The sequence below is a fragment of the Pteronotus mesoamericanus genome, unplaced genomic scaffold, assembly GCF_021234165.1.
Source record: "Pteronotus mesoamericanus isolate MK-2021 breed Mesoamerican mustached bat unplaced genomic scaffold, CSHL_Meso_final scaffold_582, whole genome shotgun sequence".
Lineage (NCBI taxonomy): Eukaryota > Metazoa > Chordata > Mammalia > Chiroptera > Mormoopidae > Pteronotus > Pteronotus mesoamericanus.
Genome location: NW_026555323.1, coordinates 2367085 through 2393724, shown reverse-complemented (window position 1 = coordinate 2393724; position 26640 = coordinate 2367085). Strand labels below are relative to the sequence as shown.

Genomic DNA, 26640 nt, shown 5'->3' with positions numbered 1-26640 from the left:
CTATGTAACAGGTCAAGAGTTGATGGGGGATGGGTGAAAAGGTGGAGGAGGAGGAACACAGCCAGTAGTGCGGTAAGTGTGGGCAGCGAGAGGGTTGCTAGAACTGCTGTGGTCACGTGGTGAAGTATAGAAAGGACCGACGCACTTCATTGGACAACTGAAACTAGTATAGTTAATGCAGTATTGCATATCAGATATAAAGGGGGGAAAAGAAACTTCCTTAACCCTCGGTGCCTAAAATGTGTGGGAGTCAAGGTGAGAGATGAGTGAAACTGAGGTATGTTTGGAAGGTATGGGAGGATGGGGGTGTTGTTTAATATGTCTGTTAGTGATTTTCTTGCTAAATAGATTGCAGTGCAGCTGGACCATGCTTTCCTCTGCAGGCTCCACCTACTGTTGGAAGCTTCTGCCCCAGCTTGCATTGTTTGTAGCAGAACCTGCGTCATACCTTTATCTGTAGCCTTCCCTTAGGTCTGACAGATCCTGAGACTTTACTGTGGACATTGGACTTGGTGGAACAGCAATCATGGTAAGATACATTTATTGGGGGAGGGGGTGCAAATACCGTTAAGAGCCGAACAGAGTGGTCTGCCAGAACGTGGTATTAGACATAAGTCCGTCTATAGAGAAGTAATTGGGTTTATAGTTACCTCACTGCATGGGCCAGCAATTGGAGACCTGCAGTGTCTTGTCATATTGGTAAAATGGTTTGGAAAGCATCTTAGGAGTCTTATAACGTGAGTTTTTGGTGACGATGACTTTAGTAAGAAACCTTCCTCAGGTGAGGGGGGCCCGTTGGCCAGGTTACAATAGACAAAGCCTTGTTTGAAAATGGCGGGGTTTGATGAGCACAAAGGAAAGCAGTGCGAGAAATAGCGTCCTATTCAGTGCGGTAGTCCTGGTCAAGTTCAGCTTGTCTGGAACACGTACCTGCATTCCCCACGGGAAGGTACCCCAAAGCGGCAAAAACGAGTTCTCAAGAAGTGGAAAGAATCTTAGATTATTTTACAATGTGTTTTGGTCTTCCAAAGGTTCACAGGGTGTAAAAAGAGATGGAGCGTGTCTTCATATTAAAATTTTAGAGAGGAGAAAGATGAGGATAAACAGCGTTTTAAAAGATGCCTTAGTGGGAAACGCGGACCCAAGTGGTGACGAATACGGGAAAAGGACAGAGGCCTTCAGGGCACCAAAAACGAGCGCATTGCGCTTGCGTGGGGTTGATGGGAGTTGGCAGGAAAATTTATATTAAAGATGAAGGGAGGGATTTTCCAATACTTGGTGGTTCCGTAGAAGAGGTAGAAAAAAAACAGTTCACAGGGTCAAGTGTTAACGGAGGAGGAATCAGGAATTAAAATCATGGGATGGGCAAAAGGAACTGGAACACTATTGGGGTGGAATACGGGGAGGGCGGAGGGCAGGTGCAGAGAAGGACAGGGCTCCATGGAGGAGCACAGTGGCCCTGGGTCCAAATGGGGCGCCATAGCTTGAGAAGACATGGGGGAGCGTTCGCTGGGAGCCCAGAAAGGGCAGGGGAAGCCCAGCCTAGACTGGCTGAGGAGGTGGAGAGGGCGGGAAAGTAGCTTCCCACAAGCTGGTGACTCTGCCCACTCCTTCCAGACTGTGGGAAAGAGCAGCAAGATGCTGCAGCACATCGACTACAGGATGAGGTGCATCCTGCAAGATGGCCGCATCTTCATCGGCACCTTTAAGGCTTTTGACAAGCATATGAACTTGATCCTCTGTGATTGTGATGAGTTCAGGAAGATCAAGTAAGGCCACCTTGGGGTTGGGTAATGGCAGATGAGGGAGACTGAGAACATCAGTTTTCCTTACTCACATGTGAACAGAGTCTGACATATACCTTGCCCTTCCCTTTACTCTTAACTTTCCTTCCTTCCTGCACAAGGTAGATCAATCCAGAAATTCTAGGATGGTGCACGCTTCAATTTTTTTTTTCCTAAATAATTCATCTTTTACTGACAAGAATAAAAATGCTGTCGTGTGGATAAATACTAAAGGCATTTGAACAGAGTTTTGGGGAGTCTTCGTAATCCTCATTTCGCTACAGGGATAATGTCTCCTATATAATGCTTTATTAGGTCATACATGATTTTTATTCTCTGATGGTACTTGCTGGAATGATGAATGAAACTGTTACCTAGATATGTTAGAAATAGGATGCGGGCACACAGGGCAGCGCACACAGGTTTACCATTGTGAGGATGCAAAAAAAAAAGTTTTTGTATTATTGTATTTTCCATACAAACAACTGTAAACCTATGATTGCACCACCCTGCATTTTTTCTGCTGACTGGTAAAGAAATAATCAGGGTTTATCAGAAATTCCCCATGGTTATATAATGAAGGGCTTAGTCCAGGAAAACAAAGTTGGCTGTTGTTGAAAACTGTTCATAATTCTTTACCACTTGGTGTTCTTCGTTTATTGATGTTCCCATCTCTTAATCAGCTGTTTGTTATGAAGATTTACTTAAATAGTTAAAATAATTTAAAAACTTTACTTTCCATCTTAACATGAAAAATGAGGTTTCAGTTGGTCTGCCTTAAAAGTTTCAGCCAAATCATTTGTTTCTTTAACAATGAAGTAATTCGGTCTGATGTATTATAACATTGAGGGAATATTCTGGCAGTTTGAATTTTGATAGGAAAAGAGCTTTTACCAGTCACCCTTAAGTACCAATTGAGTCTGACGTGTGTGTTTTGTTTGCCAAAGCTTTTTTAACGTGAACATCTTTGTATATTTTCTCAATTAGTGTTTAATGCTCTATAAATACTTCAGAGAATGTATGGTCCCTAAATTTCTGGACCAAAAAGTTACTTTTGTTTTACAGGCCAAAGAATGCGAAGCAGCCAGAGCGTGAAGAGAAGCGGGTCTTGGGTCTGGTGCTACTGCGTGGGGAGAACTTGGTGTCCATGACCGTGGAGGGACCTCCCCCAAAAGATGTAAGGAAGAGACCGCAGGATGGACATGAATGTGGCGGGCAGGAGATGGTGTGAGATGTTTGCTAACCGGGCAGTGCAGAGGACAATGCCTGGGGAACACGGGACCAAGGGTTCTGATGACTTACTCTGCGTGCTGGGCACTCCCCGGGCAAGGGAGGACTTGCTCTTCTGTTGGCAGGGTCCTCATACATGGGGCACAGGGGTGGGATCAGTGTGCACTGAGCCTGGGTGCCTCCGGGGTGCACTGGTTCACGTTCTCCTTTGAGTACAGAACCAACGGATCGCGGAGTGGGAAAGCAGGGGAGGCTCTGTCTTTCAGGGATGATTGAAGACGGCGATTACTTGGCTAAAGCATTTGGTTTCAAGCCGTCTCTCTCTTGTTGTTTCAGACTGGCATTGCTCGCGTCCCACTGGCAGGAGCAGCAGGAGGCCCTGGGGTCGGCAGGGCCGCAGGCAGAGGAGTCCCAGCTGGTGTTCCGATTCCACAGGCTCCTGCGGGACTAGCAGGCCCGGTCCGAGGGGTAGGGGGACCCTCCCAGCAGGTGAGGAGGTGGAGGGGCCTGAGTGCCCGTGCTGTGCAGTGTGAGCCTCACATGCTGTGGAGGGGACTGAGGACAAAGGCATAGGAAGGGGGTAAACGGATCTGAGATGGGACTAACGCAGTGTGTTGGTGGATGCAGAGAACTATGGGAAAACCGGAGCTGAGAAAGTGCTTATTCGATTAAAATGGGCACATTGAATTTAAAGGAGAATGTGAGTGAGCCAGGACTTTTCAAAACGAGAAAAATGGGAGATGTACAGAATTGCTATTGCTATTTCCTGTCTACTAGGCCATGATCCACCCTTTATTTTCTGTGTGTGAGTGATGAGGATGTGCCTTACCTGTGCTGTCTGTCTCTCTGGCCGTCCTTCTCAGGTAATGACTCCACAGGGACGAGGCACCGTCGCAGCTGCCGCTGTGGCGGCCACTGCCAGCATTGCTGGAGCCCCCACTCAGTACCCACCAGGTCGGGGGACTCCCCCCACCCCTGTGGGCCGGGCAACCCCCCCTCCAGGTAAGGAACTGGGGAACAGGAAGCGCAAGAGTTTGGTTCTTAGAGGTGCGGGTCTGTAACTAGATGGTAGCATCTTGGAGTGTTGACTGAAAAGATTCTCACTAGAAGACCCAGCCTCAGTACCTAACTAGGAGCTTAGACTCTGTTGCCACTTTTGGATACTGGCTTTGAGTTAAATGGCTTTGGGCTTGACTTTCAGTTGCAGCTGGCTTACGTGGTGACTGGTCAAGGAGGAAGTCGGCCAGCTCCCTACTTGGCGTCTGGGCCCATTTCTTTCAGGATTTTCTTGGGTTCGGTCATCTTTGTGTGAGGTCCTCATCTCTGCCCCTTTTCTTTCATAGGCATAATGGCTCCTCCACCTGGTATGAGACCACCCATGGGACCACCGATTGGGCTTCCCCCTGCTCGGGGGACCCCGCTAGGCATGCCTCCTCCAGGGATGAGACCCCCTCCACCTGGAATCAGAGGTGAGTGGCTTCCCAGGTGCCCAGCAGGGCCAGCCAGGTCCTTTGATGGTCACATGCACTTTGACTTCATGGAATTTTGCTCTTTATTTTCCAGGTCCACCTCCCCCAGGAATGCGTCCACCAAGACCCTAGGATACTGTTGGTCCTTAGTCACTCTTTGCCTGCACTGTGTCTTGTGAAACTGTGTAGAGTTGTTTGTGAGCTTCTGTCCCCTCTGCAGCATTAATATTCGCTAATAAATGCATAGAGCAATTAAACTGTGAGGTGCTGTTGTACATTTCCTTGTCTTTTGGTTTTGAGGTCAAAGTGAACACTACGTGTATTTTGTTATGGATGAGGTAAAGCTTTCCAAGCAACACATTTAAATAAGTTTTTCTTTAATCCTTATGAGAGAATGGTTGCGATAATTGTTTCAGCTTCCTAATGTTCACTCTGCATTGGCTGGTGTTGGTTAATAACCTTGACACATTGGGAAACCTGGCCCAGGCAGTTGAGTGGTGGAGCTGAGACACGCCTGGGCTCCTCCACGTCACTGTGCCAGACACACTGAAGGGAGGCTGCAAGGATGCGAACGGCCTTGTGAGGCCACGTGTCGGAGGAGGCCGTCGCGGAATCGGAGCATGTGGGATAGGAGGTACGCTTCTTCCTTGGAAGTTTTATCTCCACCGACCAGCTTACGCGGTGCTCTGTGCGTTGTGTCCTGAGAGTGCACGGCGGGGTCCTGGGATACCGGTCTCTCCTGCCCACGGTGAGTGTTCGCCTGCACATCCTGTACGCGTTTACTTCGATGGCAGGGTCTGGGTGTGGGAGGCGGGACTTCACGTTCGAGGGGAGTTATGTTATGCACACCCTAAAATATAGCTGATACTCCAAAGTCTGCAATATGATTATATCCATTGGGTCACTTAGTGATATGTTGGAAGTGTTCAGAGGAGTAGGTAGTGTCTTCTAGTTAAATAGGTAGAAATAACATCGTTACACAGCAATGTCCAAATACGTAGATGCAGTTCAAGATGGTAACGCAACAGTGAAATTCCTGTAAAAGGGAGGACACTGAGCCTCTGCGGCGAAGTTTTCATTGCGGGCATGAAGGGGTGTACTGATTATAAGATGTAGCTTATAGATCGGTGTTAATTCCTGAGTAACTTAAGACCAGTTTTGTCATCTCTGATTTTTTTTTCCCCCTCCAGCACAGGTGTGTATTTCAGTCATATTTTCCACCTTTTAAATCATGGCTTTTCAAGTTAATGTCTCCCAAGGACACTGGACTTTGAGAATGACAAAAGTTGCTGTTGATGATCACTATCAGGTAAGGAATATAAAGTAGCCAAGCCTTCCTTTGTTTAGAAGATAAGATAAAAATGACTGATGTGTATGACAGGTTGTGTGTGTATGTAACTGGACACTGCGTAAAGTGCCCTGTTTTCTGTGCAGCCTGCCTTCTGGACTACCTTCGAATAATTTGCGTTCATTTATTTTTCTGTTTTTGGAAGGAAAGCAGCCCTCCTCGCATAGATCTGCAGGCATGAGTGGCCCTTAGATTTTGGCCTGACTGATCATGCATCATTTGGAGAAAACCTCTTGCCCAACACAGGCATAACCGTGAGATAGTGCGCGTTCCTTGCCAGACCACCCCAGCAAAGTGAGTCAGAATCTTTGTGCTGGTGGAGGGTCTTCAATTTGTGAAGTCACAGCATTGAAACACAGTATAGGGGAGGTATGCCTGTAGTTCCTTAACTAAAGATCACTTCTTGCAAGTTGGGGGGTGATAAGAACTCGGGATCCTGGAAGGTGCTTAACTGCCAGAGGCTGTGTGGGATTGGTGAGATTCTGCCTAGAACGTCCTTTAACTTTCTGAGAACGTTGGTTGTGGCACATACGAAGGGGCACCTGGACACAGCCGTTCATGTAATGCCATGAGGGGTGGAAGATAGAACTGTGGCTTTTGTGGGTGACTGTGAGCTCTGAGCTGCTGCAGCCTGCACTTGGGGGCATGCCAGCGCAGCAGGAAATGCTGGGAGCGTCTTAAAATCATCCTACGTTCAGAGGGGTGCATTGTTTTTGTTTTTTTAATCTTCATCTGAGGATATTTTTACTGATTTTTAGGCAACAGGAAGGGTGGGGAGAGAAAGAGAAACATTGATGTGAGAGAAACAGTTATCAGTTACCTCCGTACACACCCCAATCAGGGGTTAAACCCACAACCTAGGTATGTTCCGTGACTGGGAATCAAACCCACAACCTTTTGGTGCAAGGGACAGGACTCCAACCAACCAAGTCACCAGCCAGGCTCTTGTTGTAAACACAGTTAGGCAATGGCTTCCTGGTTTCCTGGGCACGTTAACTGTAACGTCACGTTATATACATTGGATAGCGATATAAGTTTTCATTATGGTTACAGAAGAGTTTCAAAGAGAACTCTGGGATATAATAGTTGGGCTGCCCTGAACCTTTGCTTTTGAGTTATTATTGGTATTCTGTGTTTAATAAACTGGCTTTGTTATAAAAAGCATATCAAAAATGATGTAGCTTCCTGCCTCTGTAAACTCATTGGTTCTTAGTTATGTAATTATGCTCAATTTTAGAAGCCCTGTAATTTTTCCTGCCTTCATAGATATATAATTGATATAATAGAAATTTTAAGATGTATAACATGACATAAGTATATGTTGTGAAAAGTTATCCAAATAAGATTAGTTAACATACCCATCAGCGTAGTTTCTTTTTTTGGTGGTGGGAACATTTATAGTGTACTATCTAAGCAAATTTCAGGTAGCGCTGACTTGGCACAGCATGGGTTGGAACTGCAGGTCTGCTGACATGTGCACGTTGCTTTCAAGAAGCACAGCCAGCCCTCTGCATCTTGGGGTTTCACATCTGCAGCTTCAGTCAGCCTCAGATAGAAAGCAGTATTTCTTTCAGCAGATGTGGAGGCCAAATGGATGCATTCTCTGTCATTTTATATGAAGGACTTGAGCATCCTCACATTTTGGTACCCACGGGGAATTGGATCCCATTTCTTGTGGATATCCAGGGGTGATGGCAGTGAAGTTTCCGGGGAGGGTGAGTTATTTATGGTCTTCAACTCTTGCAAGGGGTCAAGATTCCTAAGCCCGTGTTTGAGTCGGCTGTATTTAGTACTACATTAACTACAGTTACTATGCTCCATTTGATCCCTAGAACTAATTTTATAATAACAAATTTGTACCCCTTGACCTACATTTCCCCATTACCCCCACTTGTGGCAATCACTGTTTGAGTTCAACTTTTAGATTTCACATACAGATGAAGTCAGAAGTCTTGTATGTTTGTAAATAAAACTGATGTGTTATTTCTTGTAGATCTTTACATGTAGTAGAATAATACAAGCAAGTCAATTAAGGAACTACGTGATAATAAAAACACGTGCCTAGAATTATAATAGTAATCATGTTTTAAACGTCAGGAAAAAAACCTTCATTTTGTTGATCTTTAAAAAAAAGTTGTATTGGGTCACATGAGAGGCAACCGATCTCTTACGAGGATGTTCCCATCCTTCTCCCCCTCGCTCCCCTTCTGGCTAACAATCAGCGAGCAGGTCATCAGGTTAGGATAAAATAAATTTAAATAGTGCTCATACTTGAATTATATTCAGTAAATGAAGCAAAGCATGTTGTCACGGGTGATTTGTATCACAACTTTTTAAATCTTACGCATCACCCTTTTGCCCACATAGTTGATGACCGAAAAGAAGAGGGAGTTTGAGCCCTGAATTTGCTGACATGACAGCGTGGATCCTACCCAGTACCGTTGCAACAAGCCTGAAAATCGTATAAACTGCATTTAGGACAAAAACGCAAAGTACTCCAGGTAAAGTAACTTGTAAAGAGAAGTAAGTGTGTGTTGCAGAGGCCTTGGCTAGATTTATGATGACAAAGGACCTTGTCTGAACATAATGATTTCAAATTGTGAGCTTTAAAATGTCACTGAAATCAAGTCAATGTGCCTCACTAGACCTTTGATGGAACATTATTCTCAATAGAAAATGGTGTCACACGTTAGAACCTCACGTACTCTGTATGGCAGGTGTAGACGCCAGCACACAAACCAGTTCCTCAAACACCCTTTTAAAAAATTTTCAGACATTTCGAGCTAATTTTTTTTTCTTCTGTATGTATTTTATGGTGTTGAGAGCAACAGATGAAGCTCATCCTTGGATCCCTGAAGGCCCAGATCTGTAGTGGGACAGAAGCCAGGACAGATGGAAAGGAGGGGCCACCAACCACCTCTCGGATCAAACCTTGCACGCCAGGGTGCGAGGTGTCTGAGTGTCGTCCAGGTAGGAGCGGATCTCACATTGTGGAAATGCAAGGAGTACGGGCAACGCCGTCACACGGAATCCGACACTGTGTGTGAGGACCGTTTGTTTTGTGGTTTTCCGTCCTGTCTGGTGTCCATGCCACAGAGCAGCGGTGTTCCGCCGGCGCCGCAGGAGCTTTCAACATGCATCCCTGACTGCAGTCAGGGGCCCTGGCCTCTTCCCTGGTAGCTTGTCAGATGTAAAAACCGCAACAGCCGACTCAACGATAGCCGTCTCTGGAATGACTCAAAACTAGACCTTTTATTTTCTTTTAGTCAGGTTGCCCAGAAATACGTTTTTTTACAAACGGTTGAGGATCCCTGCCCTAGATCAGTGGGTACAGGATGTGACACAGTGAAGGGTTAAGAAATGGCAGTATCACTAACTTCGTTTCTTAGCATTTATACTTAATTGAAATTACTGTTTCTTAAATGATAGAATACAATTCTTTAGATACTTTACCATCACTTCCTTACAGTGGAGACCCTGTGATGATAATCTAGGCCTACCTTGATTTTCAGCTCCATAGAAATTCCTAGGCAGTGCAGGTGTGGGGGACCCATGTTGGCCATTAAAGGTCAAAAAGGAGAAATCGGAAAGTGTCGTGTGAGGTAACGGGGGTGAGAGGACTTTGCCCGCTGAGTGAGAACAGTGAAAGCCCAGGAGAAGAGCGGTGTTTCAAATGCATCTCCAAGGACATTTGCTCTGGATGTGAGTGGCGATCAATGGCTTCAGGAAGTGAGTTACCTGCCAACTGTGTGCAGGCAGACTGTGTAGGGGACATCTGTGGCTTTGTTTTCCTTCTCAAGTGCCTCCATTCTCGTACTCGGCGGCGCTCTGGGCCGCAGGGTCCTCGGGACAGGCTGCAGCCGGAAGACCTGGTTCACAGGCTCCTGGCTCCACGTCCCTGCAGCGGCGCGCCGTTGCAGTCCTGGAGGCCATGTGGCTCACGCCGCGTATCCTTGCTGTGACTGAGAACTGGTTGGTTAGCGGGGGATGGCTTGCCAGGTTAGTTACTTCCTTTGGTGGACACTTAATCTTCCAAGGGGGTGAGGTGGACAAGATGCAAGAAAGTCTTTTCGTAGCTCAACTCCATGTTTGAGGTTGCAGATCAGTTAGTTGTATCAGATTTCTAGTGGATGAGGGTAACAAAATCGCCTAGACAGGTTAGAATTCATCCTATTACGTCAGACACACTTGTACAGTGCTTTATAAAGGTTCTTGTACATGATTACTTGTCCTGCGGTGGTAACAATATATGGTTCCCGATACAGGTAATTCTGTCTATTAGGAAACACATGTCAGGAAAAGGAGTTTGTACTGTTTCAGTGATAACAGTTGTGTTATATTACCATAGTGCTTTGGTTTCTTGCATCAGGCATGATAGACCCTAGCCTAGACCGCCTTCTTGGTCTTCCAGAATGCAGTCTGCATTCATAGACCTGTCATTGGACTTGGCTTCATCTGTTTCATCTACCTTAATTTTAGTTGACCATTCTCACGATTCTTCCATAGTGATTTTTCACACATTGGAATATTTTGATTGCTGTTTTCAATGTAGTTTAGGTTCTACAGTTGGATTAGAATAAGTTACTGGAAAAGAGGAAACTGAGATCATCTTTCTTCCTGGTATTATATCTGTCTGTTATCATTTCATTATTTCAGCTTTCAGTTTGTTGGACCATTTGCTTAAGGAACTGGATTCTGAGCTACTTGACCTACTTGTAAGACTCAAGATCACAAAGCTATTGTCAGATTGCTGGGTATTTCAGTGCATTTGCTTTTACCCCCGGGTTTTCACCTGAATTCTGTGTCAGTTGAACGATACCGCTGCCAAAGATGATCCACCCCTCCATCTCCTCAGCCGGGGGCCTTTGCATTACTAGACATGCGCAGTCTGCAGGTGGTTGTGTTTTGACCAAGGTGTGCTCGTGTTGGGAAGACCTTGGCTTGACTTATGATGAGCTGTGTTTCCTGAGCATGACCCCGTGAAGCTCAATCTGAGTACTCTGAAGTCCTGCCCAAGTGTCCGTCCGGGGACGTGGGGCACACCTGTTCTAACACTCGCTTGCAGGCTGTCATTTCAAAGGTTTCCCCATGGGCGTTGTGCAGGGAGAGTGGAGCTGCAGGTTTCCCAGTGAGGTTGAGGGAGGCGGTTCTGGCCCGCTGCTCTGGTTTCCTTTTGTATATAGTATCTCCTCTGCTTGTGACATTGGTACAGCCCACCTTTGCCTTTTTCAGTGTGCATTTCAAGTGATAACTTCAGGAGAGTAAGGATTGGGGAGATAGTGTGGGTTCCCACCTTGTAGCAGAGTTGACTGAGACCATGTCCCTAATCCATGAGGGGTTCCAGTTACCACATGAGTGAGAAATGGCCAGTTTGTTGTCAAGACATTGCTTCATTTGGTATTAGGACGAGAATTTAAAAATGTAAGTACTTTAATTCATAGTCAGTTTCCACCTCTATCTTGGCAAGACACAGATGGAGATTTAGAATTTCTGGCTCTGATTTCAAGGGGGTGAAAGTGATACTTGGCAATTGGTGGATCTGAGCTCTAGAGCAAGGAAGGGTTTTTTGCCTTTTTGAAATGGGGTCTCTCTATTCTCATCATTCTTCAATATCTGTCATTGCTGGAGTAACGGATCTTTTATTATCTGAGAATGACATTCTCTGATTAGATGCTTGTGCTTTGCTTATAGTAGCCATTGTGAGGGGGTTGAATAGTAATTAAACAGGTGTTTAGAAAAAAGCCTGTATAAAAAAGGTACCATGGACAGTTGAATGTATTAAGACCTTATCCTTAAATAGTCACCTTAATTTGTTAATGAGAGAGAGAGTGAGTGTGTGTGTGCGCGCGCGCGTGAAGTGTAAATACGATGTGGGTGTTGTGATGCTGTGAGGAGTGAACAGCTTCTTGTGAAAAGCTGTTGGGGTTCCAATGAATTACATTCTTTTTAAAGTAAGTTAGTGTTTTCACAGTTTTTACCTTATTTAGTCCCTGTTTTCCCTGCCAGAAATGTTTGTATACTTACTACCTCAGAGATTTGTTTGGTTTCCCTTGGTGTGGAGGGTCCTGAGCAGCAGGAATATGCTGAATGAATGAGAGAAGGAAGCCACCCTTTCTGCCTGAACCACATTAGAAGCATCCAGTTGAGTGAGAGGAAAGGACTGAGTTTTAGGGGCCTGTTGAAGTACAGTGTTGCCTGAGGGTCATTTGGCCTTAGCCGTTTGGTACAACCTAGAGTGGTCACTTCCTGCAGGGAGAAAGGACACTGGTAGCTGCTGGGTGGGCCCCATGCAGAAAAACCCATTCATGGGGGCAGGTGTCATAAAGGGAGTCCCCTCACATGCGAATCCTTGGAAGGGGATCAGGTGGTGGTTTCTTGGAGGAGGGAAGGCCGACTTCCTCGTTGCTGATGGTGGCAGCTCTCCGAGCTGCCAAGCGAAACAGGTCCAGCAGAGCTAGTGGTGATGGCAGTGGACGGAGTGCCTTGGCAGAAGGCGGCGGCGCAGTGGTGGGAGCAGGAAGGGAAGAAGGAAGGAGACGGTTTTACAGGGAATTTATCACGTCCTTGTGTTGTCCAAATGGGAGGGGAGACATGTCCGTTGAGAGCTGAATCAGAATTCCTTCCTGTGTGGGGGTTAGGACTCCGAAATACCGTCTGCTGGCCCCCGTGAGGGTAACTTCAGTGTGCTTGTCTCCAACAGCTTTGTCCTGTGAGGCTCTGTCCTTTCTTGAGGTCACTGCATAGGCAGCACGGGGTCTTCTGTTCATGGAGGGTCAGTTCCTGCTGTGGGTTTTAGAATGGGTCACGTGGTTTACAAGTGTGGGCAGCTGAGAGGAAATCAAACTTTTCTCCAACTCCAGTGCACGTGAGAGTCACCTGGCGGGTTGTACAGTTTTCATTTTTTAGCTCCGTAGTCCTGGGTCTGAGAAATTGACATGTTCTTGGATAGGCACCACATGTAGAGAACATCTAGGTTTTCTTCATTTTCTGAAAGTGCTGTTATATGACTGCTCATTCATATGGCTGTGGGTAACATTGAAATACATTATAGGATATTTAACAATGAATATGAATAGGGAATTTTGAAAGAAAATTGGTTGTCTTATAAAATGAATGGAAAATGATCTATTTTTTCTTGTAATAACAAACTAGAACTGATTAACAGTAGCCATTGGAATCAAATGCATGGGTGAACATACTTAAAAAATTGGAGGGACAATGTGAATCCATATATCTTATTAGAACAGGTTCCCAATGTTCATTTATACTATGTACTTTACCTGAGGCAGTGAGTTATTTTTTTAAATTTTTGTAATGATGTACTACTACCCAAATTTTTTACTTGGTTCAATTTGGATAAAAATGACCAATACACAGAAATTTCCAGAAAACGAGATGTTCTGAGGTGCTGTGAAGAATAGATGTGATCTCACTAGGGTGCCGATTCCCGGACACGGCAGTTTCTACGTCATGCTCGGGCTTCAGGGACGACGTTGTATCCTTTTGGTGTTCTCCGTGGGTCCCTGAGCCGTGCACACCTTTAATTACTTTGCATTTAGGCATATGTTTGTTTTAAACATCCACTTCTGGGTCATTTTAAATGGGCCATTTAAACTGGCAACACCAATGAACTTCTGGGTGATGCTCTTTGCTGGGGAAATTTAAAATGTATGTTGTAGCTTGGCTGTAAATATTGTGCTAACTATATTTGATATTGAAATCAAGTACTGTTTTGTAAATACGCTTCTCTGTGGGAACGGCGTTACAGTGGACAGTCTGCGTTACTAAAAAACTTGGAAAGTCAGCCACTTGAGTTGGGGTTTCCCAACATTGGAAGTGCTAAAGAACATAGACACAGGTCAAGTCAGAGTCACACTCCATGGGACAGCGCATTAAGAAGGAGCCCAGACCTGAAAGAAACTTTTTTCCCTGTGGAATGAACTGAATAAATAAAGGAGAAATCACGGAGCTTTAAAAATTGTGACTTATGAAGGAACTCTTAAAACAAGGAGACCTCTTTTCTGTGAGATACACTAAATGAGAAATCACAGGATTTTGAAATGTTGTGACTTATCAAGGAACTCTATTTGGAAACACGGAGACCTCTTCTCTATGGGTTAGAGTGAATGAAATGAGAAATCATGGAGGATATTCAAAAATTGTGACATAGAAGGGACCTAAAACTGAAACAGGGAGCCTTCTTTTTCTGTGGCTTAGGCTGAACACAAGGAGAAATCACAGGATTTTTGAAAACTGTGATCTATGATTCCTATGAGAGTAAGTTACTGCAATGATAACTGGTTTTCTTATTTTTGTAGAATGGCAAGAAATGTGCGTCACTTTTCTAATGTGTCTGTTGCATCATGTGTAACTCTAGTGAGCTTGACTGACTGCCATGGCTGTGACCAGGTAGACAAGGTGTTTCCCTTACAGAGTGAATTATGTCCGTGTAATGATAGAAATATCCCATCCCTCCAATTCCTAAAGTCACAGTGAAGAAACTTTCATAAAAACCCTGAACTACCAAAATATACTTGGTTTAAGATTGGAAAAATGGTGTAAGAAGGCATAGAGTGACTGTTCTGATATTCTTTGATGGGGGGAAAGCATTCACGGTTCATTGTAGCCCTTGATGTCATTATTACTGTTTTCTTTCCAAGGCCTAGCATAATAGTTGACATCTAGTAGGGATTGGATGGATAGTGAATAATTTTGCTATATTGGTATATTGTTATTGACAGAATCCACTTATAAATGAACAAAAGGTATAAGCAATGAGACCTAATAGTTAAAAGGCAAAATTTAGCTTTCAGTTTAAACCTTGATTTTTCATACTCTTTATGAAGGTTTGAATCAAGAAGCAGGACATTTCATTGTGCCAGATTGCTGCGATCAGAGAATTGGGTGATACTATCTCACACTCAGCCTGCCTACTCCATCAGTTAGAGTAATGCTTCCACGCCAGCGCCAAATTTCAGCTTGGGACTTCGGTGGAAAGAGGTGTCCCTTCAGGGGGTCTGCTTTATTGTACACATCCATCTGTTCAGTCTAGCTCACTGGAGAGTAAACTTAACGTTTAAAAAAGACAAGCCTGTGCTCATCTGAAGAAATTTCATGTGAAAACCTCTTAGAGATGAAGAGTTCATTGTTAGCGAGAAGTACACAAACAGTTTACTTGTTAGTAGGTAAAGGGTTACTTGGCCACATAAAAAATATGGAAGTGTATCTATCATTATTTAGGTTGGTAAAATTACATAGATTATTTTTTCCTTGGTTTTTGTAATGTACATAAACAACTTTTACAACTCCCTCTAAAAGAAGACTTTGAACAGTTTTTAAAATGACAAAATCATATCCACATGTGAAATATCTCAATGTCACCTATAAACATCATTTCAAAGTCATTGTGTATTTGACTGTGACTTTTATAGAAATGTAAAAAGGAGATGCCAACTAGGAGGCAAGGAGGTGGCTGTCATTGGTGGACACAGATGGAGCCTAAGAAAGGTGGACAGGGGTTTCACCCCCAAACCTTGAGCGCAGATTGCATGGCGGATGCTGCTCAGACTTCATTGGGTGGCGCTACCTTCCTAGTTGAGAGTTTGGACATCTTTAAACTGTATTCGAACTTCCAGCCGGTCGCCTTACTTCTTTTTGTCTTCAGATTCTGTCTTTCGTCTGTCTGCCAGAGAAGTCTTTGGGAGAGGTGACGAACCACATCGTGTTTCAGCAGTGTTAGAAATAAGCAATAATCAGAAGAGAGCAAAGACTATGTAAACTGGTAATATTTAGAGCATCTTTTGCCACTGTCGAAATGGGAAACTTTCCACTTGCAGTTTCTGAACATTTGGATTCTTAAAACCTGTGATGATATTCCTTCACTCTTCACCTTCTGGTCTGTAAGAATCTCCTGAAGTGCGTACAGCAAGGAATCAATGTGACTGCAGCCCAGGACGATGTACAGGTTCTCTGAAAAGTTCTTATCCATGAACGTAGACGAGCAGGAGATCACAGCCCGAGGGACTGTTCCTGCATTGGTAACCGTTCCGTGTCAAGTTCTGGAGACCCCTGAACTGTTCTGTCCCTGGACAGCTGTGGGAGTCTCGACCTTATGCTGCTTTTAGGGGTCTTTGGCCAGATCAGGAGTGACTCTGTGGCTCTGGCCTGCATCTGTGCCTGGCCCAACAGCATCAGGACAGCCTCTCTGTTGCTCCCCAAAATGCAAGTGTGTGAAGGGCGATGATTGAACTGAAATTTATTTCAAGCGGAGAAAACTTGTATTCTTGGGCTGTTCCAGACAGTATCCAGTAGCCATAAGCCAGCCCTGCAGGAATCTGGGGAAAAGGGAAGGACAGCACATTTGAGTTGAACTAGAAGCTTTACCAGCTACAAAAACAAAGACAAAATAAATGTAGATTTATACTCTTTTGAACTTCATCCTGCCTTTCAAATGTTTACATTTCCTTGGACATCTTTGGATTTGGACAAAAAGCATTTTTTTTTTGTCATGCAGTATCAACTCACCTTCGTAAGGTTTACCATTAAAAGCCATGCATTTGTGACATTTGTATGCATGTATAAAATACTGAGATCTTCATTTTTTAATTCCAAAGCATTTTTAAGACAGCCCAAAATCTAATCCCGCTAATTACTTTATTGGACACATAAAGCTTGTGTGTAGGTAATGGTATTAAAATGTAAATATAAAATACTCAGTGAATAATGAATGTATATGAACTGTCATTGATATTTGAAGATGAAGAGAATGAAATTCAACACGTAATAGTTTTCATTGTATTTTATTCTGTTAAACTTTTATTGGGAATGTAATACTCAAGCACAGAGGCCTACATTTATAAACAAATCTATTATTTTAGATAACCTTTTAAATGGTGGTTATGATATTAGAGCTGGTTTCCTAGGAAGTTTCTAATAACATGTTTGATGAAATTGTCTTCTGGAAAATATTTTAGACAAAAATTTTGAGGACGTTTGTAAAGATATACACAATTCTGTATTCATTGTGTGCTCAGGGATAACGGAAAAGGAATGGTGTTCTTAACACATTAATCAGGAAAAAAAATGAGGCACTAGGTATTGTGTGCATATCGAGAATAATGTGCATGAAAAAAGCCAAATACAATTGCTTTGTGACTTTTCCTGATGTAATTGTTAACAAAGAGTTTGGTAAGATATATAGAAGAAATATTTTAATACATGATTATAAAAATAGAACTGTCAGAATACCTCTGAATGATGTGCATTTAAAATCATTGAATGGGTTATTGCTGAGGGGTTTTGGGGACGGGGGATTTTTCCGTATACAGCTGTCACGTGGACATTTTAATAAGGCTGCTCTGCGGGGATGTAGATGTTACTATGTAAATGATGTTTCTGTAAAAATGTGTATGGAGTGATGGAGTGGCTGCTCTATGCTTGATAATGGGTGTGCAGAGCTGTGTAGGCTTTATTACCCTTTAAATAATAGAAAAAGTGTTGCTACATCATCTTATCAAGCATACAGTTGGCTGACATTTGGGGCGTGACTCCATCATCAGATGTTGGGAATCTACATATATTTTGTAAATGTTCTAATGTTAAATAGGTAGACTTTCAACATTAATTTATGTCTGGAACATACTGCTATACATTTAGTTATAAACAGTGTTACAAATGTTGAATATTTTTGTTTTGATAGTTTTCTACATGTGTATATATCATTGTAAATGTAATATAAATATGTATCAACTCACTAGGATAGAAGCTTTTTTGTTTGCCAAAGATGTTAGACTTAGCCTCTCCCTGTGTTCTTTCGATCATTAGGCTCTATGTTCAAGTTGCGATAAATACAATGTGGAGTATCTAGTATCATTTGGTTTTGATGACCCGATTCCTAACTTTGGGGGTGTCATTGCAACTACAGGTTGGCCTTTGTTCATGGCTTTCCAGTTGTACACACACAGAACACAGTTCGTGGCACAGCTTAGAGAAATCTCCACATGGGGTAAAGTAGCCTTCATTAGAAAAGTTTTCCCTTGCCAAGGCAACTTGACTTTTAGAGATATTAGTGATTTTTTTCTTGTTTTAAAGTACTTATTTCTAGTTGTATAGGTGATTTATATGTTTTACGGGGACATTAGCAATGGTATATCAAACCCAAGTTCATTATATGTGGGCTGACAAAAGAATGTTTTTGTATTATATGTATATAATAGACACAGTATTATGTTTTTAAAGAATAGGAGCTACTATATTTGCATGTTTTATAGGTATATTTATTATATATAAAGTGCAAACTTTCCCTAGTGGTTGTCATATTATCTCTGAATAAATAATTGGGCAGCTGAAAGGGGTATTTTTTAGATCACTGTATATAAAATAGTTAGAATACATAAGTTTTTGCTTTAAACTTTTAGTCCTTGAAATATAAGGATTGTTTACATATTCATATGTGTATACATGTGTACACATATACGTACATGTACATATGTGTATATGAGTGTATAGAACTGATCATTAAAAGTCAGGATAGAGACTTGTTGGAAGGTACTGTGAGGCTGCTAGCTAATTTACATAGTGGACAAATGTCTTTGTTTTATAACATCTGCATAGGATTTGCTGATAGGCATATATTTTCTCGCTACCAAACTGACAAATTGAAAAACCTCTTTTGCAAATTGAATTGCTATACTATGTCTATTTGGGATGTATTTGGTTAAGGATGATTGTATTATTTCTTTGCTTTGTACATAGAAGCTGAATGTTTTCTAAAACAGTTTGGTACATAGAATTACTATCAATAATTTTAGAAGTATATGTTCATTGAATTGTTGAATGTAGAGTCCCTGTTTTTGTCTATGGAGTGTGCATCTTCATGAGTTAGGCTTGCTTTAGAAGACTTGTATTCTGTTTTTTCTTTTCATTAGACATTCTTTATTGAAGTGTATAAATCATACCATTTATATTTTAAACTATGTAAACATGTATAAATTTTCTTCCAATCTAATTTTTGAATGTTAAATGTTGGGACCGAGCAGGGAAGTACTTGACTGCTGTATGTATAGTAGACAAGCTTCTGAGAACATGGAACTTCCTAGGTATGTAACAATGCCCTCTTGTCCTGCGCTTGCGCGGGCACACACGCACACACGCACACACGCAGAGAGTAAATATATTGATGTTGGATATTGTGAAGGGAGATGATTAATCTGATCAGATCTTTGTTTCTATACCACATAACTTTGTAGATATGCAGAAATTTTTGTCATTTTAGAATATATTTCACCTAAAAGTAGAGCACATATGCCGTTTTTGCCTGGTGACATGGTACACAAATCCGGTCTGCTGTGATCTTTAGACTGCACGGTATTCATCTTTAAAACACGTGTTCATTGCTGGTGCACTTTGCAGTATCAGGAACTATTAATGTAGTTGGACTTTTGTCCTTAACGTTGAGTGGGTAAAGGGTTCCGGACAAGGGCAGTGGATGTTGTCTCATAGCATCGCTGGGGGATTACTCTTTTTTCCTTGCTTCTACTCTGATGGCTATTGATAGCGCACATGTGTATGTCGCGGTCATGGCACTGTTACACTGTAAGGCTGAAATACTTCTGCAGATAGTTCTAAGAACTCTTACCTAGGTGTCTCTTTGGGTTTGCTAAACAGCTGTGTTTATAATAATTGCTTTAGGTCAATTGGGCTTTGCAAATACATAGGATGTTGGAAAAAGGATGGGAGAGGATAGTTTTCCCAGGATATCATTCCCCTTAATGTAGTTTTAATTGGATTACTGAGACTATTAAAGACAAAGTAGTAGAAAATCATTGTCATGTTAGGGAAGAGATAGATTAAGCTTTGAAAGTATTTTCAATTAACTTTATTGGGGTAACACTCGTTAATAAGATCATACAGGCTTCAAGGGTGCATTTCTGGGATACATCACCTCTACATAGCTCCCTGTGCCCACTGCCCGAAGGCAGGCCATCTTTTGTCACGCTAATCGGGTCCCCTTCCCCTTTACTGGCCCCTGACCTCCTTCCCTACAACACGGGGGGCCCTGAGAATATCGTGCTAAGTGAAATAAGTCAGTCAGAACAAGCTGAGAACTGTATGATTTCACTCATGTGGGATATAAAGCATTGAAAGTATTTTTACCTCACGTTGTTACTTAGAAGAACAATTAGATAGTAATCATTACATTGATTTTGTATAAATTGTCCATTTTATATAAAAATACCTCTATTTCAGGGACACATTTATGATAGTTATTTTCCCAGATATACTGAAGTTTATGATGGAAATCAATTTGCAATTTACAGATTATCTAAAATACATGGTTCTGTGTTCATTTGTTACATAGCAATAACCAAGACAACTTTGTAAATACTGGACAAATGAAATATCTGGATGTATTGAGAGTCTCACAAAGTATAATCCTGTAAATATTTTACTGTAAATTTGTTACCATTGTTTTTTAAAAACACCATGGCAATTAATCATTGGTTAAGAGACTCTTGGAGCTTTGAAAAATTAATACATTAATTTGGTTGTTAAAGAGGAGAAATGGACAAGATAATGCATTTTACCCCATTCTCGAAGAATAGTTTGACATTCTAACACGGACGAATTATTTTGAAATACCATGTGAATATATTTGGTGTTTTTGGATGTACCAAATCTCCTGATGTTTCTCTTATATAATTTGTATTAATACTTTTGAAAAGCAGTTTTAAATTCACAGCAATATTGAGGGGAAGGCACGAAGGCTTCCCTTCCCTACACACATGCATAACCCTCCTTGCCATCGCCCCGAACCTCGGGGAGCGATGCCTACTGCTAACATCCCCGTCAGAGGGGGCAGTTGTGACAGCCGATAACCCTAAAGCGCAACGTCACAGTCACCCGGAGTCCATCGTTTGCATTAGAGGTTCGGTTTTGTGGTGTACATTCCATGGGGTTAGATACCTGCATAATGACACTCATCCGTTAGTAAGGTCTACAGAGTGTTCTCATTGCCCTAAAAGTCCTTTGTACTCTGCCTACTCATTTTTCTGTGTTTTTTCTCTTATTTTAACATTCAAGATACTAATGACTTCATTAAGTGAATTTTATACTACCTCTTGGAACTATACACAGTTCTGTATGTGTTCCCTTGGCTGCATGACAATATTCAAGACAACTTTGTAAATAACAGGCAGATACACGTTTTTTACGTTTTAACATCTAGTCTTTTCACGTGTACAGAGTCTCACAGAGTATAATTTTGTAAATAATCCATTGTAAAACCTCATGGTGATACGTGTTAGGAACGCGTTCACACGGACGTGGCTGGAGTGGTGGGTTTCTAGAGCTGGGCACGGGCCTGGGACTGTTGGGGGGGGTCGGGGAGGAAAGGGCAGGCGGACGGCGCCTTCACTTCCGACTTCTCGCTGGAGAGAAAATGCTACGTTTAAGCCAGTGTTTGTTTAGTGCTTGTATTATTACATGTTAAAAGCCAACATCATACTTTTGTATTTGTATTGCTAATAGGGCATTATGTATTTTAATCATAGGAGATGTGTTTTATATGAACCTCTGTTCTACCTTTTTGAATTGTACAATTTTGTATTTTAAATTGGGCTGCATGACTACATTCAAGACAACTTTGTAAATAACAGGTACATATATCAATTTAAACATCTAGTTTTTCTAGATGCTGGGAGTTTCGCAAAATTTTGTAAATATTTCATTGCAACCTATCGTAGTTGGCTTCTCTACTATTTCAGCAATGTGGTGGGTGGTGGGTAACGCTCCGCCCCCTAGGGCTGGGTGACCATTCTGGGGTTTCTGGGTGAGGTTTTGCGAGAGGGGGTAACAGGTTATCCCCATATGTTCATGTTGTTAGGTTCTCATGTATAAGAAAAGATTAGAGTGTATACTTACCACAGAAAATACACCTGGGATGTGTTTCTAGTACAAAGAAAAAGACTTCAGAAGGGAATTGTCACTTTGTCACATTCAGACATACTGAGCGATCTATTCAGAGGTTAAAGATAACATTGCTGAAGTAATTCTTACTTTGCTATGCTAGATAAATCTCTTTGCAAATGTATGTATCCACATAGCCATATGTAGTAATGCATATACAAACATTTTAGGAGTATAGATAAGATGATGTTCTTTTTTTGCTCATTTATTTAGCTTACTGATTTTCATTTTCTTCTCTTGAAAATTATGGAAATAGTATTCTTAGCTTAAGCATTTCTAGAAACCTGCTTCATGTTACATTTAAATATATGTTAGTTTTTATATAAGTATAAGCAGCTTCATATCTTATTTTTAACCTGTTTTCATATATATGCATCTGTATGAGAGAATTCCTCTGTGAATATTTTTAATATTCTCTGAGAACTTTTTAAAGTTTTTTGATGAATTGGTATTTTTGAATGTTATGTGATAAATGCCAAAAAATGGTGTATCTCAGTTGCCTATTGTGTAAATTATGAAGCTTTCTTAAGAAAGATGGTCCTATCCAGTATTGATCAAAGTATAAATATCTTTTTGAACAGCAGTTTGGTAATGACAATCAAAATTGAATGTGTAAAACGTGAGAAATGATGTAAGTCACTGCTGTGAGTTTATCTATCCCAACTCAGAAATACGAAGAAGAATGTTAAGGAGGGAGTGGGACGTTGACCAGCTGAAACACACATCACTAAAGGAGAGGTGGTAACGAGTACAGCTTACAAATCATTAGTATAATTTAAACGTGGACAAAACAGTCTTAAGTGGAAATATTTTGATACTTAAAATTGTCATTTTTGAACAAAGATTGAGTAATCGATTGCGCGTGGACAGCGGTGTGTCCACCCGCCTCCCGTTCTGCCCACGGGGGAACGGGATTGTCCTGTTATGATGAGAGTTGAGTAAGGAGCCTTCATCATCACTGTGGCTACAATGGTAATTGTTTGGGCCGCCTTTTTGACATTTCTGTACACGTGCTAGTTAAACAGTGAGGCATTGTTTAATCCATATATTTGTATATTGCTACACGACAATCTAAAATGACTGTTAAGAATTATGGAAGAGAAAGGTGTCTGGAGGAATATGGCAAAATTTAAATGCATGGAGAGATGGGAAAAGGAGGACTGCTTTTACTTTCTGCATTTAAAATTTAAAAGGCATTTCGAACTGAACATTTAACCAACAAGGAATTGTAACGATACAACCAACTTGTGCCTCTTCAATCTTGCCTATAAATATCTTGGGAATATTGGGCAACGGCGTCCGGCCTTATGTTCCCACTGGCCATGTATGGCGGGTTTGAGAGATGAAGAAGAGCACGTGACTCGGACGAGTGCAGCAGCGGCTGTACAGTGTCACACAGAGAACCGATCATCCAAGGAGAGGAGGAGGAGAGGACGGCATTGGAGGTACGAGCCACAGACGTCCATTTGAGGAGCAGACCGAAGGTGACTCCCAGCCACGGAAAGTTTCTCTAAGGGCTAATTTCCATAAGGCAGGCAGTTCCATGTTTAGTATTTCTGATAGGTGTCCTAGGATATGCTGGGAGCTACTCTTACCTAATGAGAGTATTTGCAGGATGGGTTATGTTCTCCCTTTCAGGGTAGTTGATTCCGGGGAAAGGATTTGAAGTAGGGTTTATGGTTTTAGATTATTCAGGATTAGCACAAAAACATTTCAGTATTCTCTTCGTTTGTGCTAAAGGTGCTCTGAAAAGGCGAAAGAGAAAAGTTCGCTTTGGGCAGTTGTCTTTGCCGATATTTCATTCTTTTCATTCCCTATGTAAATTTACCCATGTTTGTCTTGGTATCTCATTTGTATCTAACCTTGTATACTTCTCAGGTGAACATGATGGAAGAGAAACGTATATGCAGATAACGAGAGGACAGCTAACATCATCAGGAACATCTGCCTTTCTGTGAAGTTCCTTTAAATTTCAACTGAACCACAGGTAAGAACTTTCTGGATTAGGAAATACTGTTTCAGGATGACATACAGCTAGGCTCAAGAAAGAGAAAATGGCTGTCTCTTTGTTGTTCTTGGACACACTGGCGTTTCAACCATGCTGGAGAATTAATGAGGAAATTATTTATAATTGAGATTTTTCCAAAGGAAACACACAGAGTATATGCAGAATATAGGAGAATATGTTTCTTACTTCAGTTAATTGCCTTATTTATGACGAAACCTGGCAACTCAACTAGTGTTCTGAAAGAAACGGTAAATCGTAATTTTGTGATTCCAATTTTGTAGCGTGATAAAGGAGCTGATATTGCAAAGTAGTCAGGTCCTGCCTGACCTGCTGCCTCAGCTTTCTCACGAGAATGGTTCATTTCTTACTGTGCAATGTCCTTTTTCCCTGGCAGGAACGGATAGTTCCAGGAATCTACACTTTTTTGCTGTCCTTGTTATTAGTCCCAAGAATTGGCGCCACCACCCTGTGGAGTGCTCCTCATTGCTGTGCGCTGCACGCCTGCCTGAGAGCCCAGGACCAGTAGGCCTGAGGGTGGATGACCGCTCCTTTGACGCAGGGCAGGCCGCTGCCGGAGGCAGAGCTGGTATTCTGCTTTTTATTTTTTTTTTTTAAGCTTAATGAGTTTCTGTGGCAGCTGGTGGGTTTTGAGATCTGTTCAGGTTAGTTCCTCCTACGTAATGTGTAACCCTGAAACTTTAGTGGCTTAAAACATTGGTGTATTTTTCCCCTGATGGTGCAGCCAAGCCTTTCAGACAGGACTGGAATATCTGTGGGAACATGTGGGAAGACCCCGTGAAAGAGAGAGGTTCAAGCAGCCAGAGGCTGGCCGTGCCCATGGTAGGCATGAGGGGCCGGGGACTGGGGGGTGGGAGCAGCTGAGGCTTCCACGAGAGCGCCCCCACAGCTAGATTTCCAGAAGGTGCGCCATAGACCTGAGTGTTCGTGCCTGTGACGGTGGCATGGCTTTCTGACCTCGCTTCAGAAGGCACGCAGTGTTACTGCTGCTATGTCCTGTGGCCACCCGTGTCCTGTGGCCAACCCGTGTCAGGGATGCAGTCATCTGAATGCCTACATGGTGCAGATTCACTTCGTTCTTTTTCTCGTTCATGGTATGAGACCAGCCATTTTTCTCGGAATCCCTTGTTCTTTCATTTAGGTTTGACTCACGTGCTACCTATTCCTAATAGAATGATCATCCCATTGCACTGCACAGTGAATTGTATTATGTGTGCTGCTGGTCTGATGAGCCACGTCTCTGACCTGTTCCCGCTTTCCCCATTGTGCCCATGCAGGGGGTGACCGAACAGGAGCCGGTGCCCTTGCTTCTGCCACCGTCTTCAGACCCAAAAGACAATCTTCATCATGTGTCGGAGACGCCGCTTTTGTGTGTTGCCAGGGATGCTCCCTGCAGATGAGAACATGGGACTGAGAAAGCTCATGTTGGAAAGTGCCCTGAAGGGTGTCGTGGAGACTTGTAAGAGGCATGTTGACCGTTTCCATTGTTGCTGTTGGACTGAGTCCCCGGAGATGGAGCAAAGGGAGCCATCACTCCCGGGAGGCCTGGGACATGCCGAGGCGGGGCCCCATGTTCCCGGGAGCGCTGAGTGCGTGTGTCTGACTCCACGCACCGCAGGGCGGATCTGAAATGTATTCCTTAAAAGTCATCTTATTGTGATTTTAGGACATAGGTAGTTGTTCATTATATACTCAATAGTTTTCCTTCAAGTGCCTTTGTTTTCCTTTTTATTTTACTACCTAGTATAGATTGTCTCTTTATTTTTCAATTATATTGGACACGTAGTACTAGTATATATCCGATTTAGGTGTCCAGCACAGTGATTAGATAGTCATCTACTTCAAAGTGTTCACCGCTTACTTCAAGTTCCCACCTGGCACCATACGCAGTGCTTAGAGTGTTTTGACTGTATTCCCTATGCTGTTACCTATTAATGGAGTGTGCGCACATCCTTTTGGGTTGTGTTGAGTAAATTGATAGTTAAGTAGTGTTTGGGGGCCCAGATGCTCTCTACATACTCCTTATGCAGTAAACTCGCTGTTGTATAACTCATTTTGAATTTGTTCAAACTAATTTGTTGAAATAATTTTAATTAATTAGAAATGTTGGGGCTAAGGATATCAAAAATTTACATTTTGAATCAAAACAGTAGTTTCTACCTAAATATAAATGCTGCTCATCAATTTGTCAGTGTTTATGAGAGTTCAGACTATACAACACAGCATTTTTGTTCTTTGACGGTGTGAAACTACAGAGAAATTATTCTTTTGTCATTGTTCAGCTCAGTCATCATATTCTTTGTTCTTAATTGTCATTTGTATTATTTCTTTTTCGATTTTTCCAGTTTCCTTGGATAATTAGTGTCTTTGTAACTGGTTTCTTAAGAGCTCATTTATGACTAAAATGTTAACCATACTGCATGCATTGCAAATGAAATACCATGTTTTTGTTATTTTACTGTGCTGTTTTATTTTTTGGTTGTAAAGAAGTGTGTATTCAAATATAATCATTCTGTTTTATGCCTTTTGTGTTTGTGTTTTTCTTTAAAAACATGTTTACATTTAGTATTACACATTTTTGTCTGTATTTCCTTCTATTTTTGTTATTTTTTCATTTTTTCTTTTTCCATGAATCATTGCTACAGTTTGAAAGCATTACATACACGAAGTATTCACTGTGATCTAAGCAGTTAACCACTTGTTTCAAAACCTACTCTATCCTACAGAAATCCCCCCTCTTAGATTGCTGACTTTCTAATTTCTTATCTTCTATTAATACTTCAAAATTATGGATGCTTGTCAGTTCTTACCTAGTCC

At 42.1% G+C, this 26640-nt stretch overlaps 1 protein-coding gene, 1 long non-coding RNA gene and 2 other non-coding genes across 5 annotated transcripts; all 4 read left to right on the top strand.

Annotated features, from left to right (window-relative positions):
* Nucleotides 1–461: 461 nt before the first annotated feature.
* Nucleotides 462–4755, top strand: SNRPN (small nuclear ribonucleoprotein polypeptide N). The gene is made up of 7 exons (XM_054561976.1): nucleotides 462–529; nucleotides 1618–1769; nucleotides 2850–2961; nucleotides 3351–3503; nucleotides 3878–4016; nucleotides 4358–4483; nucleotides 4578–4755. Exons 1-7 carry the CDS (start codon nucleotides 527–529, stop codon nucleotides 4613–4615), a joined length of 723 nt encoding a protein of 240 aa, XP_054417951.1. The 5' UTR covers nucleotides 462–526; the 3' UTR covers nucleotides 4616–4755.
* Nucleotides 4756–8383: 3628 nt separating this feature from the next.
* LOC129061312 (small nucleolar RNA SNORD107) lies at nucleotides 8384–8456 on the top strand. The gene has a single exon (XR_008528143.1). It is a non-coding gene; the product is annotated as a small nucleolar RNA SNORD107 (small nucleolar RNA).
* A 436-nt stretch (nucleotides 8457–8892) lies between these two features.
* Nucleotides 8893–26544, top strand: LOC129061244 (uncharacterized). 2 transcript variants are annotated; one of them, XR_008528124.1, is made up of 5 exons: nucleotides 8893–14108; nucleotides 14678–23281; nucleotides 23676–23784; nucleotides 24200–24391; nucleotides 25101–26436. It is a non-coding gene; the product is annotated as an uncharacterized LOC129061244 (long non-coding RNA). The 2 variants fall into 2 exon arrangements; XR_008528123.1 differs by having other exon boundaries at nucleotides 8893–23281; nucleotides 25101–26544.
* LOC129061310 (small nucleolar RNA SNORD64) lies at nucleotides 10774–10840 on the top strand. The gene has a single exon (XR_008528141.1). It is a non-coding gene; the product is annotated as a small nucleolar RNA SNORD64 (small nucleolar RNA).
* Nucleotides 26545–26640: the final 96 nt, after the last annotated feature.

Coding starts and splice junctions, on each gene's coding strand:
- SNRPN (XM_054561976.1), top strand. Junction 2,962..3,350: donor AGGGACCTCCCCCAAAAGAT/GTAAGGAAGAGA, acceptor TTGTTGTTTCAG/ACTGGCATTGCTCGCGTCCC. Junction 3,504..3,877: donor TAGGGGGACCCTCCCAGCAG/GTGAGGAGGTGG, acceptor CGTCCTTCTCAG/GTAATGACTCCACAGGGACG.